Here is an 18,636-nt window from a genome sequence, read left to right on the forward strand (position 1 = left end):
TTTCCACAATGCCAATTACTTCCCATTCGTAGTGCATGGATGACCAAGACAGCTTGTTTCCCATTACAGTCATCAGTTGTTCCAGGAAAGTCTGATCTTTTACCAAGAGACGTGCTTTTGTTTGCAAGAGAAAGGCTGTTCAGACAGAAAGTTTGCTTGTGGCTGTATATTGTTCCTGCCCTCTGCTCCAGTAATGATTAATGCTGCAATCAGCATTGAAAAACATTGACTGGAATTTCCACCTCGCTAGCTCCTTGGGTGCCTAATCCTTTCCCTGTTTTATGGCTTGCAAGAGTTAATGTGTAACCTGAGTACTCAGTAGCTCTGGGGTTCAAGGATGTGTTACCAGGCTCTCGCTGCAGACAGTAGGTGGGGCCTACTGTTCTGCTTCTCCTGAGGTGAACTGCTTAGTATAACGTATGAGGCAATCATAGAATTCCTACACTGCAGAAGGAGGCCATTCGGCCCGAGTCTGCACAAACTCTTCCATAGAGTATCCTACCCAGGCTCTATCCCCATAACCCCGCGCATTTACCATGGCTAATCCCCCTAACCAATACATCTTTGGGCACTAAGGGGCAATTCAGCATGGCCAATCAGCTAACCCGCGCATCTTTGAAGTGTGGCAGAGTGGTTAGCACTGCTGCCTCACAGCGCCAGGGACCCTGGTTCAATTCCAGCCTTGGGTGACTGTGCGGATTCTGCACGTTCTCCCCGTGCCCACTTGGGTTCCTTCCGGGTGCTCCGGTTTCCTCCCACTGTCCAAAGATAAAGTTAAAGTATATTTATTAGTCACAAGTAAGGCTTACATTAACACCGCAATGAAGTTATTGTGAAGATGGGCAGGTTAGGTGGATTGGCCATGCTAAGTTGCCCCTTAGTGTCTGGGGACTTGCAGGGTAAATATGTGGGGTTATGGGGATAGAGCCTGGGTGGGATTGTTGTCGGTGCAGGCTCAATGGGCCAAATGGCCTCTTTTGCATTGTATGGATTCTATTATCTGTGATCCACCTGGGGCCGGAATTGAAACTGGGTCTGTGGCACTGTGAGGCAGCAGTGCTTGCCACTGTGCTGCCCACTGTGCAAGGCTGAGGTCTGTTCTCTAAAGCTAAGGGGAAAGGCTTACATTTCCAACACCTCAGGACATCCCTCCCCATATAGTGTCTCAAGGCTAACTTAAGTGCAGTGTGTGTCATAATGCAGGAAGTGCCAATTTGTGCACAGGATGATTCCACAGTTATGGCTGGTCCTGTGGCTCAGTGGGTAGGCTCCCTGCATCTGAGCCAGGGTTCGAGACCCACCCAGGACTTGATGGCCAAGGAAGGTGTGTTCATGACCCGGTCAAAGTGACTGTCAACCTGCCAAATTTTTCAACATGCCAATGTTTGGCGGTAAGTGCGGGAGAGATTCCTGGTCAGCCACTGCTTGATGTGGAGTGGCACCCCCTCAAGTTATAAGCTCCTGGCAACAGACTTAGCGACCCTGTTCCAGGAAATGGGAACTGATGACTGTCTACCTTACGTACCACTAGGTGCCAGAAGAGAAACAACAGTAGCAAAAAGCTCCCATAGGCAGCAACCCGGTTTCGATGTTGGTTGAGGGATAACGTTCGGCTAGCATACTGGAGAAAAACCTGACAATTCTTTCTCTGAAATCGTGAATCTTCTACATCAAGCAGAAAGTGCGGGGCAGACCTTGCTTCAGCTCCCACCCAAAAAGAATGTAAAACGTTGCCTCCCAACACTGTGGCGCTCCCTCAGTACCGCTCTGGTGTGTCAGTTCAGCGTTTGAGCTTCGGTCGTCGGAGTGGCGATCGAACCCTCAGCATCAGAGGTGAGGGTGTGACCTGAGCTCAAACAGCATTCATATTTCAGTCAATGTCTCCAAGCCAGATGATCAGTTCATTCTCATTGGGCTATTTATGGGAGCTTGCTGTGCTCAAGAAATTGATTTCCATTTTTCCTATGCTGCGACAGTGACTACAAGGCACAAGGAAGTGTTTCATTGGCTGTAAAGCATTCTAGAATGTCCTGGGGCAGGGTGCTACATAAATGCCAGTGGGTTGTTCAGTCATGGGGAAGGTCATTACAGTCAAAGTTGGCACCGGTTTTGCCAACCTTAGAAGCCAGCAATGGCACGATCTCCATTGGGTGTCAGATAATGGGGGAGACAATTGGAGAGCGATGGTTTAGGCCAGTGGTGGACAACCTGAGGCACGAGAACCACATGCTACCAATCTGGGTTCCAAGTGTGGCCCACAAGACATTTTGCTGACTTGCCCATGCGCAGGGTTGCCATATTCCGCTGCCCTCCATCCGCGTTGCTTTTCTCCTCCTAATATGACCAAAGTGATACACACGTAAAGCAAGGGTAAGCGAAGTGAGGTGTGTGCTGATTGCTCACAACAGAGCCGTGCGTTCCCTCTGTGTCCAATCGAAGTATAAATTTTTATCTTGTGAAGTTGATGATAGTTCTATTGAATGATTAAGCATTTTCTATAACTTGTTATGAGACAGAAGTGTGGGGGGAGTAGGAAGCCGGGGCACTGGGAAGTGGATTTCGGAATGCGGTGGAAACTGCAAGATGGGGAGGGTTAGGATGAGGAGCGGGGGTAAGAGGGTAGGAAAGGTGGGACATTGGGTGGAAAGTTTAAGTTTCAAGGTTATTTATTATTGTCAAAAGTAGGTTTACATTAACACTACAATGAAGTTACTGTGAAATTCCCCCTAGTCGCCACACAAGCGCCTGTTTGGGTACACTGAGGGAGAATTTAACCAGCACGTCTTTTGGACTGTGGGAGGAAACCGGAGCACCCGGAGGAAACCCACGCAGACACAGTGACCCAAGCCGGGAGTCGAAACTGGGTCCCTGGCGCTGTGAGGCAGCAGTGGTTAGGGAGGGGGCGGTGAGGGGTGCGCTGTGGTGGGCAATGTTGTCAAAATGGGGTTGGGGGACAGAGTTTTCCCAATACCCGCTGCTGGAACGTTGTTGGAATGTTGGGACTCCAGCTGTGATTGGATACATTCCTGGAAGTTTCAGCACTCCGCCTCCAACTTCCTAATGCAGTCAAAAAGCGTTATTCCCACCTGACCGTTCCATTATCCATGGATTCAATCTGGTCTGCCTATTGGAGGGCTATGTTATTCATAATATGCTGCTGATATTCTCCCACTTCACTGACACTCTCTCACTCCCAGGACAGGTACAGCACAGGGTTAGATACAGAGTAAAGCTCCCCCCATACTGTCCTTGTCAAACACTCCCAGGACAGATACAGCACGGGATTAAATACATAGTTTTAGCTGTTTTATACCCCAACTTGATATTATACTCCACCCAAGTCAAGTAATGTCAATAAGTTTTTTTTTAATGCATTCTTGGGATGTGGGCAATGCTGGCAAGGCCATTGCTTATTGCCCATTCTTAACTGGCCTACAAACATACTGGCTTGCCAGGCCATTTCAGAGAGGTAGTTAAGAGTAAATCACATTGCTGTGGGTCTGGAGTCACATGTAGGCCAGATCAGGTAAGGATGGCAGATTTCCTTCCCTGAAGGACATGAGTGAAGCAGATGGGGTTAAAAAAAAACAACAATCATTTCATGGCCGTTATTACATTTTCTCACATTTAATTTCAGAGTTATTTGAATTTACGTTCCCCCAGCTGCTGTCGTGGGATTTGAACCCACGTCTCTGGAAATTGGCCTGGGCCTCGGTGCGTGACTGGTCCACCAATATTCCCACTATGTCTGTCCGCTAAAAAACTGGCCTTTCACCCAATTCCGTAGGATTTCTGCCCAGATATTTGGGTTTAAAATTGCCACCATTTATTTCTGTCATAGGTTTTGCTGTGTGTGCCATGATGCCGATACAACTCTTGAACGCAGAGAAGAGTACTAAAATGGACAAGTGAGAACAGCTTTCGAATTCTAGTCAGGTTACTACTCGCCTCGCGTGCGATCTGTCATTCTTTGCATAACGAACTAAAAGTCAAGGCAGGGATCCTGAGGCGCCAAGGCACATTAAAGATGGCGGACATGCCCTGGCCTGTTTTGAACGGCTGCAAACACTCTTCGTTCTTCATCTGCTGCTCGGATTTATGATGAGCTCGTGAAGGGAGCCACATTCGAGTGATGCTATGTAAGCAGTGCCTCTGCCCCCTTGTTACAAAGATCAAAGATCAAAGAAAAGTACAGCACAGGAACAGGTCCTTTGGCCCTCCAAGTCCGTGCTGATCATGATGCCCTGACTAAACTGAAAATAAAAACCTTCTGCCCTTACTCAGTCTGTATCCCTCTATTTCCTCCCTATTCGTGTACCCATCCAGATGCCACTTAAATGTTGCTAATATACCTGCTTTGTTTTACGAGCGGGAACAATTTATGCCCAGCCTCCTCATGATTTTGTAAATCTTTTATCAAATCTCCTCTAAGCCTTCTCTCCAAGGAGAACAGTCCCAAGCTCTCTAATCTACCCTCAAAACTAAAGTGTCTCATTCGTGGAACCATTCTTGTAAACTATAATAACTCAGGAAGCCCGATTGGAAAGGAATGGAATTCATTGTTAAACACAAAATAAAGCCACTACTCTGTGGCGTAGATGCACAAGTCCCAAAGTCCTTTTTGTGAAAACAATTAAATGAAATTAAACAAACTAAGGGACAAAGCAAGGTGGGCAGCCCCTTAAAAGGGGACTGCTCGAAATTAAAAAAACAAGCGTAAAGGAAACTTGAAACATTAAGCAAAGATGTGATTAAAGAGATTGCTAATATACCTTGCTGCCCATCTTGTTTTACCAGCGGGAACAATTTATGCCCAGCCTCCCCATGGTTTTGTAAATTTTTTATCAAATCTCCCCTAACTTGCTTAAATAGAATCTACCTACTTCTCCCTTGAAGATGTGCAAGGACTCTGCCTTAACCATATTTCGAGGAAGAGAAATCCAACACTCAGAGAAAGAAAACTAGTTCTTCTGTCTTAAATGGACAATTCCTTATTTTTAAACAGTGACCCCTAATTCTAGATTCACCCCATAAGAGGAAACATCCAACCCCTCAGGACCCCTCAAGATGAGATACCAAACCATCAGGATTCAGTCAGGGGTGGTAGGCTGTAGGGGAGGGTGGTTTCCTAAGAAGGATAGAACTGCTGCCTCACAGTGCCGGGGGCTAGGTTCCATTCTGGCCTTGGATGACTGACTGTGTGTGTGGAGTTTGCACGTTCTTCCCATGTCTGCGTGGGTTTCCTCCGGGTGCTACGATTTCTTCCCACAGTCCAAAGATGTGCAGGTTAGGTGCACTGACCATGCTAAATTACCCCTTCGTATCCCAAGATATGTAGGTCAGGGGGATTAGTGGGTAAATATTTGGGGTTACAGGAATAGGGACTGGGTTAGATGCTCTGTCGGAGAGTCAGTGCAGACTCGATGGACTGAATGGCCTCCTTCAGCACTGTAAGGAATCTAAGATTCTATGGAAAGGATGTTATTGCACTAGAAAGAGTGCAGAGGAGATTTATCAGGATGTTGGCTGGGCTGGAGCATTTCAGCTATGAAAAGTGGCTGGTGAGGCTGATGTTGTTCTCCTCGAGGCAGAGAAGACTGAGGGGGGACCTCATTGAGGTGTACAGAATTATGAGGGACATAGATAGGGTAGCTAGGAAGAAAGGTTTCTCCGTTGTATAAGGATCAATAACAAGGGGACACAGATTTAAGGTAAGGAGCAGGAGATTTAGCGGGGATTTGTGAAAAACGTTTTTACCCAGAGGGTGGTGGGAATCTGGAACTCACTGCCTGAAAGGGTGGTAGAGGCGGGAACCCTCACAACATTTCAGAAGTATTTAGATGAGTACTTGAAACACCATAGCATACAAGGGTATGAAGCAAGTGCTGGAAAATGGGATTAGAATAGACAGGTACTTGATGACCGGCGCAGATACGGAGGGCTGAAGGGCCTCTTTTGGTGCTGTAAAATTCAAAGGGCGTGATTTTCCTTCCTCTCCTTGGCGTATTTTGTGGCGGCGGGAGCCAGTGCGCCGCTCACTGGTGACAGGATCTTATTGACCCGCCGTTGTCAACAGAATTTCAGGTTGAACGTACTCCTTGCTGCTGGGAAACCACGGCGGAGGTGCGCCGCCAGCAGGACCGTAAGATCCTGCCAGTGTGAGTGGCATCAAGATTTTGGCTCTAAGACTCTATGGGGGGAATCTTCCAGCCTCACCAGCCACGGGAATCATGGTGGGTGGGACATGAATCATGCAATGGTCCGGTGACCTCGGATAGAACTCTATGGACTTGGGGTGAACGCGACCAGAAAATCCCGCTCTTCGAGATGCTTGATGGCTGGCACAGATGCAATGGGCTGAAGGGCCTCTTTTTCTATTACTCTATAATACGGAAGACGAATGTGACAGGGAGATTTTTTCCTGGAACATTTGTTGGCACGAGAAAGTGAATTAAAATACTTGAATTTATATTGTGCCTTACGTTATGCACTGTACAAAATGCAGCAATCCATTTGTACACAGCAACCTGCCACAATGTGATAATACTGAGGTTTATTGAGATTGGTCAGCACATTGCGGGGGTGGGGTGCTAGGTAGGCGGGGGATACGGTGAACTGGCCACTGACTTCCATTTGCACCACTTTAAAAAGTGCAGCAACCTCCCTTGTCCCATCTCGCTTGAGCAATGAAAGAGTTAATATTGTGAAACAGTAAAGCCCTGTGGGAACTCCACCCTTTGTTGCACCTCGCACTGTAGACACAGGGATTGTTTTCTCTGCCAAGCAGCAATAAGACATCCAAACACAGCTGCGATTGTGTGTGTCTGTCTGGACATACATATCGAGAGTGCTTGAAATTCCAGTCACAGAGATTGGGGGCAGAGTGTGAAAATTGCCACACTGGTGCCAGTCTTTCTAACCCAGAGTAGCTTCCAAGAATAAGTGAGATTCAGGACTGACCTTAGGAGTGAGAGGGAGGGTGGGGAGTTTGGATAGAAAGAGAGAAGGAGGAAGAGAAAAAGAAAGAGGACATGCATTTGTATAGCACTATGTACTCACCGTCATCAAGCAGCAGCCAATTTCAAATTTGCTTTCAAATTTTCAAATTTGTTTACTGGTTTGAGCTGGGACCTTTCTTTTTAAAATGTAGAATGTCAAAGGCAAGGAATAGGAACAGGAGTAGGCTCCACAGGCCCCCTCGAGTCTGCTCTGCCATTCGGTATGGTTATTTGCTGATCCCTTATCTCACGTCCACTTTCCCACTCTGTTCCACGATTCCTTCAGTCCTCAAACATCCAGCAGTCCCAGACTTCTGCAGCTCACTGGGAAAGAGAATTCCAAAGATTCCCAACCCACTGAATGAAGAAATTTCTCCTCATTCTCAGGTCCTGAAACAGCACACCCTAACTCTCTGAGTTTGGTACAAGTCAGGCAGTGGAGGAGTGAATTGGAATATCGTATTCGTACAAGGAAGTCTTGAGGCATTGTAGGTAGCGTCCATGTCTCTGAGCCAGAAGCTCCAGTTCGAGTCCCACCCCAGGGCTTGATGTCCAAGGAAGGTGCGATCATAACGCGGCCAGAAAGTGTGTCAACCTGCAAAATACTTCCAAACATGCCAATGGCTGGCTGTAAGAGCAGGAGAGACTTCTGGTCAACCACACTTGATGTGGAGTGGTGCCCCCTCAAGATATAAACCTCTGGTGACAGATTAGCGACCTGTTTCTGGAATTACTAGGTATGGAAGCAGACAAAAATCTGCCTTAGTACATCACTAGGTGCAGAAAGCGAATTGGAATAGTATTTGAATGCACATGTTATAATATATATTGTAAGCACAGATGGATCCCCAGTTAATGCCCACAATCCAAATACAATTAAATACCCAATTCATGGTTAATTGGTGTTTTTTTAGACTGGAGGAATGTATACTTGGGGCTTCCCCAGAGTTCAGCACCAACATATATCCAAGACATGGATAGATGGGAGAAGCTGGGACAGTTTTCCTTAGAGAGAGAAGATAGAGAAGGAAATTTGCTAGGTGTGGTTAAAATCATGAGGGTTTTAGACCATTGGTGGGCAACCTATGGTCCATTAGGGTTCTGAGACATTTTGTTGACTACTGCCCATACACAGGGTTGCCACATTCCGCTGATTTTCATCCACATTTTTTTTCCTACCAATATGACTGAAGTAATACGCATGTAAAGCAAGGGCAAATGAAGTGAGGTGCATGCCGATTGCTCACAACATGACTGTGAGAGCCGTGTGCTTCCTCTGCATCCAAAGTGTAAATATTTATTTTGTTTTTACCATTAGAAGTTGATGACAGTTTTATTAATATATGAAAGATTAAGCATTTTCTCTAACTTGTTATGAAATATTTGGCGTGTATTAAATGTATTTAATCTTATTCATAGGATGGTGGTAAATGAACAAGCCTGATTTCAATCTTGTGGCCCGTTGGAGATGAAGAAGGGTCACTCACATGGTCCACTCACTAGCCTAGGTTGCCCATCACTATACTAAACAGTAGATCCGGGAGAAACGTTACCCTTGGCGGCAAGTTCTAGAACCAAAGGACACTGATTTAAGGTGAGTGGCAAAGGAACAGCAAAATGAGGACTTTTTTTAACAATTGCAGCGAGTGGTTAGTGTCTGGAATGGGCCTACCCATTGCTGGAGGCAGGAAACATAATCGGAGCTTTCAAAAGAAATTTGGATGAAAGTTGAAACAGAAAAGAAAATTCAGGGTGCAGGGAAAGAGCGGGGTAGGAGGGGCTCACTGATTTGCTCTTGCAGTGAGCCAGCATAGATGCAGTGGGGCTGAATGGCCTTCATTTTGTGATTCAATTATGCACAATACTTGGTAAATACGTGGGGTTATGGATATAGGGCCTGGGTGGGATTGTTGTCGGTACAGGCTTGGTGGGCCGAATGACCTCCTTCTGCACTGAAGGGATTCTATGATTCTATGAATTGATTAGAATTCTAGACTCACTGGCCAGAGTTCGGGTTGGGGGTGGGGAGCACGGAAATCTGCCCTGTCATACCTGCTAAGAATTTTATACCTTTCGATGAGAGCACCTCTCATTCTTCTGAACTCCAGAGAATATAGGCGCCTCCAGACACACACACACACACACACTCCAACCCCCGCCAACAAGTCTACTCAATTTCAACAGTGGAGCTTGCTGCTGCACTCCTTGATTTAAGCAGGTTAAGGAGTTTGTTCAATGAAATATTCCTTTGTGGGGGAGGGGGGGGGGCCTTGTCGGTGGATTAGTGCTAACTCCCGTTGGCTTGACAAAATCTCTGTGTCATGTGAGAAGCTTGTGGCAAGAGAGAGAGAAAGAGAGCGAGAAGGCCTGCACTCATTAACCTCAAAGATCAGCCGATGCACCCTCCCTCCACTCTCCCCCCACACAATCCCACCGTGTCTGAGGAATGTTGGAATGGGCTTCTGTGGAATCTGGAATTAAAAACTGGATTACTGTCAAGGGACGATGGCAGTAGCGACTGATGAAACTTGGCGGCAGAGTGCCTTTGGCTGTATTAGCCTCAAATACCTGTCTCTGCCCCCTCCACACTGACCCCTTGCCTCCCACTCCTTTTGAATTCCCGGCTCACTCGAATCCGTGCAGGTTTCAATCAAGGTGCTCAAAGTTTTGAAAGGCTTTGATAGGATAGGTACAGAGAAGTTGCTTCAGTGAGTGATGGGGGATCGGGAAACACCAGGCACAATCACTTAAAATAATTGGCAAAGGAGAGGAATAAAAAAACCCAGAAAGTGTGAACAGGAGACCATTTTAATTAAGGTGGCAACTTCTTCCGATCGCATGGGCGGTGTGATCAGATTCAATGATATCTGAATTCGATATATAATTAATCAAAGAGGGAAGAAGGCAAACAGTTGTAGGGATACGGGGGACAGAGCATGGAGGAGCGGCGGAAGCGATTGGGTAGCTCTTTCAAATAAGCCAGCCCAGGTAAGATGGGCCAAATGGCCTTCTGCTGTCCGTGACTATGAGTGCCTTCTCCTTTCTCCTGCTGCCGTGGCCTGAGATATTGAGTAGGTTGGGCCTGTACTCATTAGAGTCTAGAAGAATGAGAGGTGATCTCATTGAGAGGACTCTCAGAGGTTTGACAGGATAGATACTGAGAGGTTGTTTCCCCATGCGGGAGAGTCTAGGACCAGAGGGCATCATCTCAGAGTAAGGGGGTGGTCCATTTAAGACAGAGAGGAGGAGGAATTTCTTCTCTCAGAGGGGAGTGAATGTGTGGAATTTTTCACCGCAGAGAGCTGTGGAGGCTGGGTCGTAATTACGTTCAAGGCTGAGATAGATCGATTTTTGATCAGTAAGGGAATCAACGGTTATGGGGATAAGGCAGGAAAGTGGAGTTGAGGATTATCATATCAGATCAGTCATGATCTCATTGAATGGCGGAGCAGACTCGATGAGCTGAATGGCTTACTTCTGCTCCTGTGTCTTAAGTTCAGTGCCAGGCACAAAGTTTCCCCGTTACCATCGCCACGTCTCACACACTGACCTGAATCACAAGATATTTATGTAATGGAGTCACCGAGATTGAACCATCATGGCGGCTGTTCAAAGAATAACATTCTCTGCCATGTCTGAGACTGATATTCACTCCTCAGGCAACATATAGGAACAGAAGAAATAACTCCTTTAGTGCCCAAAAATGTAAAGGCATCTGTCTTAAATATACTCAATGATGGAACATCCACAGTCCTCTGGGGTAGAGAATTCCAAAGATTCACAACCCTTTGAGTGAAGGAGTTTCTCCTCACCTCAGTCCAAAATGGCCCATCCCTTAAACTGAGGCCACGGCCCTATGGGGTCTAGATTCCAGAACTCAGGGTAACATTTGCTCAGCATCTACCCTGAAACCTTATATTTGTTTCAAATAGATCATCTCAGGTTCTTTTAAACTTCAGACTGAATCCACCCCCCTCCCCCATCCTCCCATTCACAGGACCATCTCCTCATCCCAGGAACTAGTCTGCTAAACGTCCGTTGAACTCCCTTGAGGGGAAGTACATCCTCCATCCAGTGAAGAGACCAAAACTGTGCACCGTATTCCAAGTGTGCTCCAGCCCCAGCCCACACCAATGCCTGGTACAATCCTACCACCGTCAAAGCCCGTCCACATTCTTTCTGATTGTATCACTTCTTGGTATGGCTCCTGCTCTGACCAAGACCACAAGAAACTACAAAGAGTCATGAACGTACCCCAGCCCATCACGCAAATCAGACTCCCATTCATTGACTCTGTCTACACTTCCCGCTGCCTTGGAAGACCAGCCAGCATAATCAAAGACCCCAACCTCCCTCCCGGGGATATTCTCTTCCACATTCTTCTGTTGGGAAAAAGATACAGAAGTCTGAGGACAGGTACCAACCGACTCAAGAACAGCTTCTTCTCTGCCGCCATCCGACCTTTGAATGGACTGACCTCATATTAAGCTCATCTTTCTCTACACCCTAGCTATGACTGTAACACTACATTCTGCACTCTCTTCTTTCCTTCTCTATGTGCGGTATGCTTTGTATAGCGCGCAAGAAACAATACTTTTCACTGTATAGCAATACATATGACAATAATAAATCAAATCAAATCAAATCAAGCTCCCACTAGCTGTGTGTAGACTGGTTAACTGGCAACACCGCAGTGAGTGACACTTGGGCAGAAAAGGGGTCATTTAATCAATTGCTGTGAGAGCATGGAGAAGGTGTCATGATAAAGACGTAGAATCTTATTCCTCACGTGGCGTGAGCCAACCGACACTTACCGAGATTCACCTGCGCTTCCAATCGGATGACAGACATCCCCAGCAACAGGACGAAGAACGGCACTGTGGGTCCCATGATTCCGACGTGGTGCAGACTTGGCCAGATTTAGTTAAGAACTTCTCATTTCTGCAAACAGAAGAGACATTTGGCATAATTCATATCAGCGACATTGGCTGTTCAGCCGTTTGAGCCCATTCTGTCACTCTGACAGATGCGGGGGGGAGCTGGTTGCAGGGACCAATTTTAACCTTACCTGCCCTTCTGAACTCAAACCTGAGTGCAATCCCGGTTTTAGAACCATAGAATCCCTACAGTGCACAAGGAAGCCTTTCAGGCCATCGAGCCTATACCCACTCTCTAATAAAAAAAAATAAGTGTTTCATAGAATCCCTACAGTGCAGGAGGAGGCCATTCGGCCCATCAAGTCTGCACCAACCACAATCCCACCCAGGCCCTATCCCATAACCCTATGTATTTACCCCGCTAATCCCCCTGACACTAAGGGGCAATTTAGCATGGCCAATCCAATCCTCTCTGACAGAGCTTCTCACTCAGGCCCTATCCCCGTAACCCCACATATTTACCCCACTAATCCGCCTGATATTGGGACATTAAGAGGAAATTTGGGATGACCAATCCACCTAAACTGAACATCTTTGGACTGTGGGAGCACCCGGAGGATACCCAGGCCACTGAAAATCAACTCAAAGCTACACTGCGCAAGGCTTTAGAACAGATACGGCATTTAATCCTATGGAGGTTAGTTACCCCATGAGCAGCGCAGGTCAGAACGACCTCCACTATGGTCCTCAACACCCACATTACATATCAAGCACTTTTTAAAAATCAAAGGCACGGAAGTTTTTAAATGTGGTTTCTTTGACAACTAGCTGATCCACAACAGGCAGACAGGGTTAGGTGCCTTAATTATAAGAACCATTCAGAAACAAGCTTGAACTCTCTCTCCTCCCCCATCCCCATTAAGCTCAATTCTGGGCGGTTGAATGGTTTTGCTGCTTGCTCAGTAACATTTTCCCATGGCTAGCTGCAGCTCCCAGAGGAAGCAGAAACTGAGACCAGACTGGGTGTCAACTGCTTGGGGTAGAATGAGTCAAGCAGGCATGCTGGGCTATACCAGCCTTGCAAAATATCCCAGGAAAAATCCGATGAATAAAACATTGAAAAATGTGGCACAGGTGTGGGGTTGCACCATGGGGAGTATGACAGCATTATTTCATTGGGTATGGATGTCACTGGCTGGACCAGCATTTATTGCCCATCCCATTAGCCCCTTAAACTTGCTAGGTCATGGGCAGCACGGTGGTTAGCAGTGTTGGCTCACAGCGCCAGGGACCAGGGTTCAAATCCGGCCTTGGGTGACTCTCAGTGTGGAGTTTGTACATTCTCCCCATGTCTGAGTGGGTGCTCTGATTTCCTCCCATCATCCAAAGCTGTGCGGGTTAGGTTGATTGGCCATGCAAAATTACCCCTTAGTGTCCCGAGACGTGGAGCTTAGTGGAATAGTGGGGTAAATACGTGAGGCTACCCAGGCCCTACCCCCGTAACCCCACATATTAACCCCGCTAGTTCTGCTAATCTACACATCTTGTGACACTAAGGGACAATTTAGCATAGCCAATCCACCTAACCTGCACATCTTTGGACTTTGGGAGGAAACTGAAGGAAACTCACGCAGGCACGGGAAGAACGTGCAAACTTCACACAGTCACTCAAGGTTGGAATTGAACCTAGGTCCCTGGCAATGTGAGGCAGCAATATTAACCATTGTGACACCGTGCCTTCCTTAAACTGGCGGGTGGCACGGTGACACAGTGCTGCATTACTGGAGGTCTTGAGGTGCAGTGGGTAGAGTCCCTACCTCTGAGTCAGAAGCTCTGGGTTTGAGTCCCACCCCAGGACTTGATGGCCAAAGAAGGTGCGGCCAAAGCACAGTCAAACAGGTTGAGTGTCAACCTGTAAAATCCTTCCAAACACACCAATGACTGGTGGTAAGAGTGGGAGAGACTCCTGGTCAGCCATGCTTGATGTGGAGTGTGCCCCCTCAAGCCATAAGCCCCCTGGTTACAGACTAGCGACTTGTTCCGAGAATTGCAAGCTATGGAAACAGACAAAAGTCTGCCTTAGTGCACCACTGGGTGTGAGAAGAGAATTGGATTGGAATAGGCACTAGTGAAGTTAAGGGGCGGCAGTGGCATAGTGGACTAATCACTGGACTAGTAATCCAGAGACCCGGGATAATGTTCTGGGGACCCCGGTTCAAATCTTGCCACGGAAGATATTGAAATTTGAATTCAGTAAAGATCTGAAATTAAAAGTCTAATAATGATTGTGAAACCATTGTCAATTGTCGTAAAAAAAAACCCATCTGGGTCAATAATGTCCTTTAAGGAAGGAAATCTGCTGTCTTTACCTGGTCTGGCCTACATGTGACTCCAGATCCACAGCAATGTGGTTGATTCTTAAATGCCCTCTGAAAGGGCAATTAAGATGGGCAATGAATGCAGACCCAGCCAGTGACGCTTAACATAATGAACAAAAATAAAACCAGCTGGGTTAAAAACTGCTGCAGCTCTTCCTACCTTACGAACAGTGACTAAACTTCAAAAGTACATTTAGTTAGCTGTAAGGTGCTCCGGTCATGAAAGGGAGGGGGTTAAATGAATGCAGATCTGCCTGTCTTTTCCTCTTCAGGCACCTGAGTCGTACGCAGACACACATGAAGATAATTGCCTGAGCGGCTGCAAAATTAGAGAGTTTGGGAACAACATCAAACGGGAAGTGAAGCCTTTCATCATCCTTGGCAGATCCATGCCAAGCACAGGATCAGAGATGAGCACAGACTTCCCGGCTCCAATCCCAGATCCCTGTTGAACCTGCCCTTGGCTTGCAAACGCTGCAGGGGATTCAGCAGGAATCATACCCAGATTACTGGGAGCCACGGAAAAATTCTTCCGCGAGATCGCCTCAAATTCTGTAGGATTCCACCCACCAAGCGTAACATCACACGCCTCTCACTTCACCAAATGCAACCACAGGCGCTTGAGGAATGGGCTGGCAAATAGTGATCTTATCAGCTCAATTACAACCACACCGTTTGCCGGAATTCTCCGGTCTCACACGCCCCACCGCCACTGCCAGCGAGAATGGAGAATTTGGCGCTCAACTAAATCTCCATTCACTGCAGCGGGACCGGAGAATCCCAGCCACGGAGACGAGGTGGGAGAATTCGGTTGTTATTTTAATTGGCTGCATGTTCTCTGCGGGAGGGCAGCAGCCCTGGTCGGAAGATAGGCTGCATGACTTGGAAGAATCTTAACATCGTCTGTACTTTCCCTATGTGTGTAGTTTTAAACCCTGGGGAATACCTCGTACAAACGCTGCACCTCATCACACTGAGTGATGGCTTTAGATGCAGTGGGGAGCTTAGGTGAAGTAAAATGGGTGGAGGCTCACGTGGAGTATAAACCCTGGTGTTGACTGGTTGGCCTGAATAGCCAGTTTTTCTGTGCCAAATTCGACAAGTTTAAAAGATGGCCACTGGGAGGTCTTGTGGCGCAGTGGGTTAGTGTCCCTGCCTCTGAGCCAGAAGCTCCAGGTCCAAGTCCTACCCCAGGACTTGATGGACAAGGAAGGTGCATTCATAACGTGGTCAAACAGATTGAGCGTGTCAACCTGTAAAATCCTTCCAAATATGCCAATGACTGGCCATAAATGTGGGAGAGATTCCTGTTCTGCCTTGCTTGGTGTGGAGGGGAGCCCCTCAACTATAAGCCCCCTGGCAACAGACTAGTTTAGTTTATTTAGTTTATTTATTTATTAATCACAAGTAAGCTTACATTAACACTGCAATGAAGTTACTGTGAAAATTCCCGAGTCGCCACACTTTGGCTCCTGTTTGGGTACACTGAGGGAAAATTTAGCATGGCCAATGCACCTAAGCAGCACGTGTTTTGGACTGTTGGAGGAAACCGCAGAACCCAGAAGAAACCCACGCAGGCACAGGGAGAACCCCGCACAGTCAGTGACCCAAGCTGGGAATCGAACCCAGGTCCAGGACTAGTGACCTGTTCCTGGAAGTACTAGTTATGGAAACAGACAAAATCTGCCTTAGTGCACCGCTAGGTGCAGGAAGAGAATTGGAATTGGAATAGATGGCCAAAACAAAGGAAAAGATAAATGTGGAAAAATGCTATAAACTGAACTGAGAGATCAGTCCAAAGGATTGCCAGGTTCAAGCTAAGCAAGTGTGAATGTAGGGCAAATCAATGAATTTTTCACACACTGGCGTTAAATTTTGATTTGCCGTGATAAATGGGAAATGTCCTGTTCCGCAAGAGAAGGAGCCGAACAAAATCTGGTTTAACTAGTCATTCGTTCCAATGTGGTTTGTGGTACAGAGTAGCTGCTGCATCTGTCTGCATTTTTTCTCTTTAATCTTTTGCGGGATGTGGGTGTCACTGGCTGGGCCAACATTTATTGCCCATCTTTAATTGCCCTTGGACTGAATGACTTGCTCGGCCATTTCAGAGAGTCGACCACATTGCTGTGGATCTGGAGTCACATGTAGGCCAAACCGGGTAAGGACGGCAGATTTCCTTCCCTAAATATTGCCAGGGCTAGAAAAGTGTAGCTATGAGGAGAGATTGGATAGGTTGGGGTTATTTTCCTTGGAAGAGAGAAAGCTGAGCGGTTGAAAGAGGTGTACAAAATTATGAAGGGAAGAGATAGAGTGGACAGGTAAGTTTGTTACCTTCAGTGGAAAATTCTAGAACCAGGGGACAATAGATTCAAGATAAATGGCAGAAGGTGAATAGGGGATATGAGGAAGAACTGTTTTATTCAAAAGGTGGTGGATGTCGGGAATTCGCTGCCCAAGTTAGTGGTGGAGGAGGCAGAGACCCTAAACTCTTTTAAAAACTACCTGGATCTGCACCGTAAGTGCTGTAAACTACGGGGCTGTGGGCCTGGTCCAGGACTAGTGACCATTTCCGTGAAGTACTAGTTATGGAAACTGAAAATCTGCCTTAGTGCACCGCTAGGTGCAGGAAGAGAATTGGAATTGGAATAGATGGCCAAAACGAAGGAAGAGATAATGTGGAAAAATGCTATAAACTGAACTGAGAGATCAGTCCAAAGGGTTGGCAGGTTCAAGGTGGGATTAGAAAAGGCACCTGGGTGGCCTCAGGCTGGCATAGACAAGATGAGCAAATTGGCTGCCTCTGTGCTGTAATCTTTCTATGGTTCTATGAGTGAAACAGATGGGTTTTTATAACACTGATAATAGTTTCATGGTCACCATTAGTGAGATTAAATTTCAATTCCAGATATCATTAAATCGTCCAGGGTGGGATTTGAACCCATTTCCCAGAGCATTAGCCTTGGTCTCTGGATTACTAGTCCAGTGACTTCACCACTCTGCCACGATCTCACCATAATAATGATTCTGAGCACACATATTCTTGGCTAACACTATAAGGCAGTGCTGAAGGAATGCTGCACTGTATGAGGTGCTGTCATATGGATGAGGCTTAATGCCAGGGCCCCATCTGCCCTCTCAGGTGGTCCCAAATAATGGAGCAGTTTTCCCTGGTGTCTTGGCCAGTGTTTCTCATTCAGATATTGGGTTCTTGATTGGTAAGGGGATCAAAGGTTAAGGGGAAAAGGCAGGAGAATGGGGTTGAGAAATACATCAGCTATGATCAAACTGCAGAGCAGACTCAATGGGCCAAATGGCCTAATTCTACTCTGTATCTTATGGTTTTATGGTCTCATTGTCACTAAACTATGGGTCATTGTCACATTGTCAGGGGCCTTCCTGTGAGCAAATTGGCTGTCTTGTTCCTTGCATTGCAAGAAATACCAGGAGAGTCCATGTGTAGCTTTCCACTCTGGAACATCTACCCAATTTGTGCACAGTGAGATCCCACAGACAGTATTGAGATTGAGGGAATCTACTTTTAGTGATGTCGATCAGGGCTTAATGCTCATTATGCTGCTGTAGTTAACAGAATACCATGGGGTCTTTAGTGGCCCCGTGGGAGGTCATAGAGCGCCTTTTCTTTTATTCATTCACAGGATGTGGGCGTTGCTGGCAAGACTATTATTGCCCATCCCTAACTGCCGTCCAACTGACTGTCTTACTTAGCCATTTAAAGAAGCAGTTAAGAGTCAGCCACATTGCTGTGGGTCTGGAGTCACATGCAGGTCAGACCGGGTAAGGACGGCAGATTTCCTTCCCTAAAGGATATTAGTGAACTAGATGGGCTGTTATGACAATCGACAATGGCTTCTTGGTCATCATCAGACTTTTAATTCCGAGATTCTAATTCAATTCAAATTTCACCATCTGCCTTTGTGGGATCTGAACCCGTTTCCCCAGAGTATGGCCCGAGGTCTCTGGATTATAATCCAGCGATAATACCAAGCCACTATTTCCATTTAACATTTCAGTTGAATGTTGTCACCTCCGACAGTGCGACACTCTCTCAGCACTGCACTGGGTTAGGCCTGGATTTTACCCCAGAGAGGGTCTCAAACAGGTGGCACGGTGGCACAATGGTTAGCACTGCTGCCTCACAGTGCCAGGCTTGGGTCACTGTCTGTGTAGAGTCTGCATGCTCTCCCCGTGTCTGCGTGGGTTTCCTCTGGGTGCTCCGGTTTCCTTCCACAGTCCAAAGATGTGTGGGTTAGGTAGATTGGCCATGCTAACTTGCCCCTTAGTGTCAGGGGAACTAGCTAGGGTAAATGCATAGGGTTATGGGGACAGGGCCTGGGTGGGATTGTGGTCGGTGCAGACTCAATG

General features: G+C 46.9%; 1 protein-coding gene across 5 annotated transcripts in view; it reads right to left on the bottom strand.

Moving 5' to 3' along the window:
- Positions 1–18,636, bottom strand: part of LOC144496907 (discoidin domain-containing receptor 2-like) — a 196,559-nt gene that overhangs the window by 118,705 nt on the left and 59,218 nt on the right. For all 5 annotated transcript variants that reach the window (XM_078217522.1, XM_078217517.1, XM_078217520.1 and 2 more), the window contains exon 2: positions 11,813–11,939. In XM_078217522.1, the coding sequence (XP_078073648.1) occupies positions 11,813–11,888 (76 nt within the window). In that variant the 5' untranslated portion in view covers positions 11,889–11,939. The remainder of the gene's footprint in view (positions 1–11,812; positions 11,940–18,636) is intronic.

Source organism: Mustelus asterias, chromosome 8 (genome assembly GCF_964213995.1).
Source record: "Mustelus asterias chromosome 8, sMusAst1.hap1.1, whole genome shotgun sequence".
NCBI classification, from domain to species: domain Eukaryota; kingdom Metazoa; phylum Chordata; class Chondrichthyes; order Carcharhiniformes; family Triakidae; genus Mustelus; species Mustelus asterias.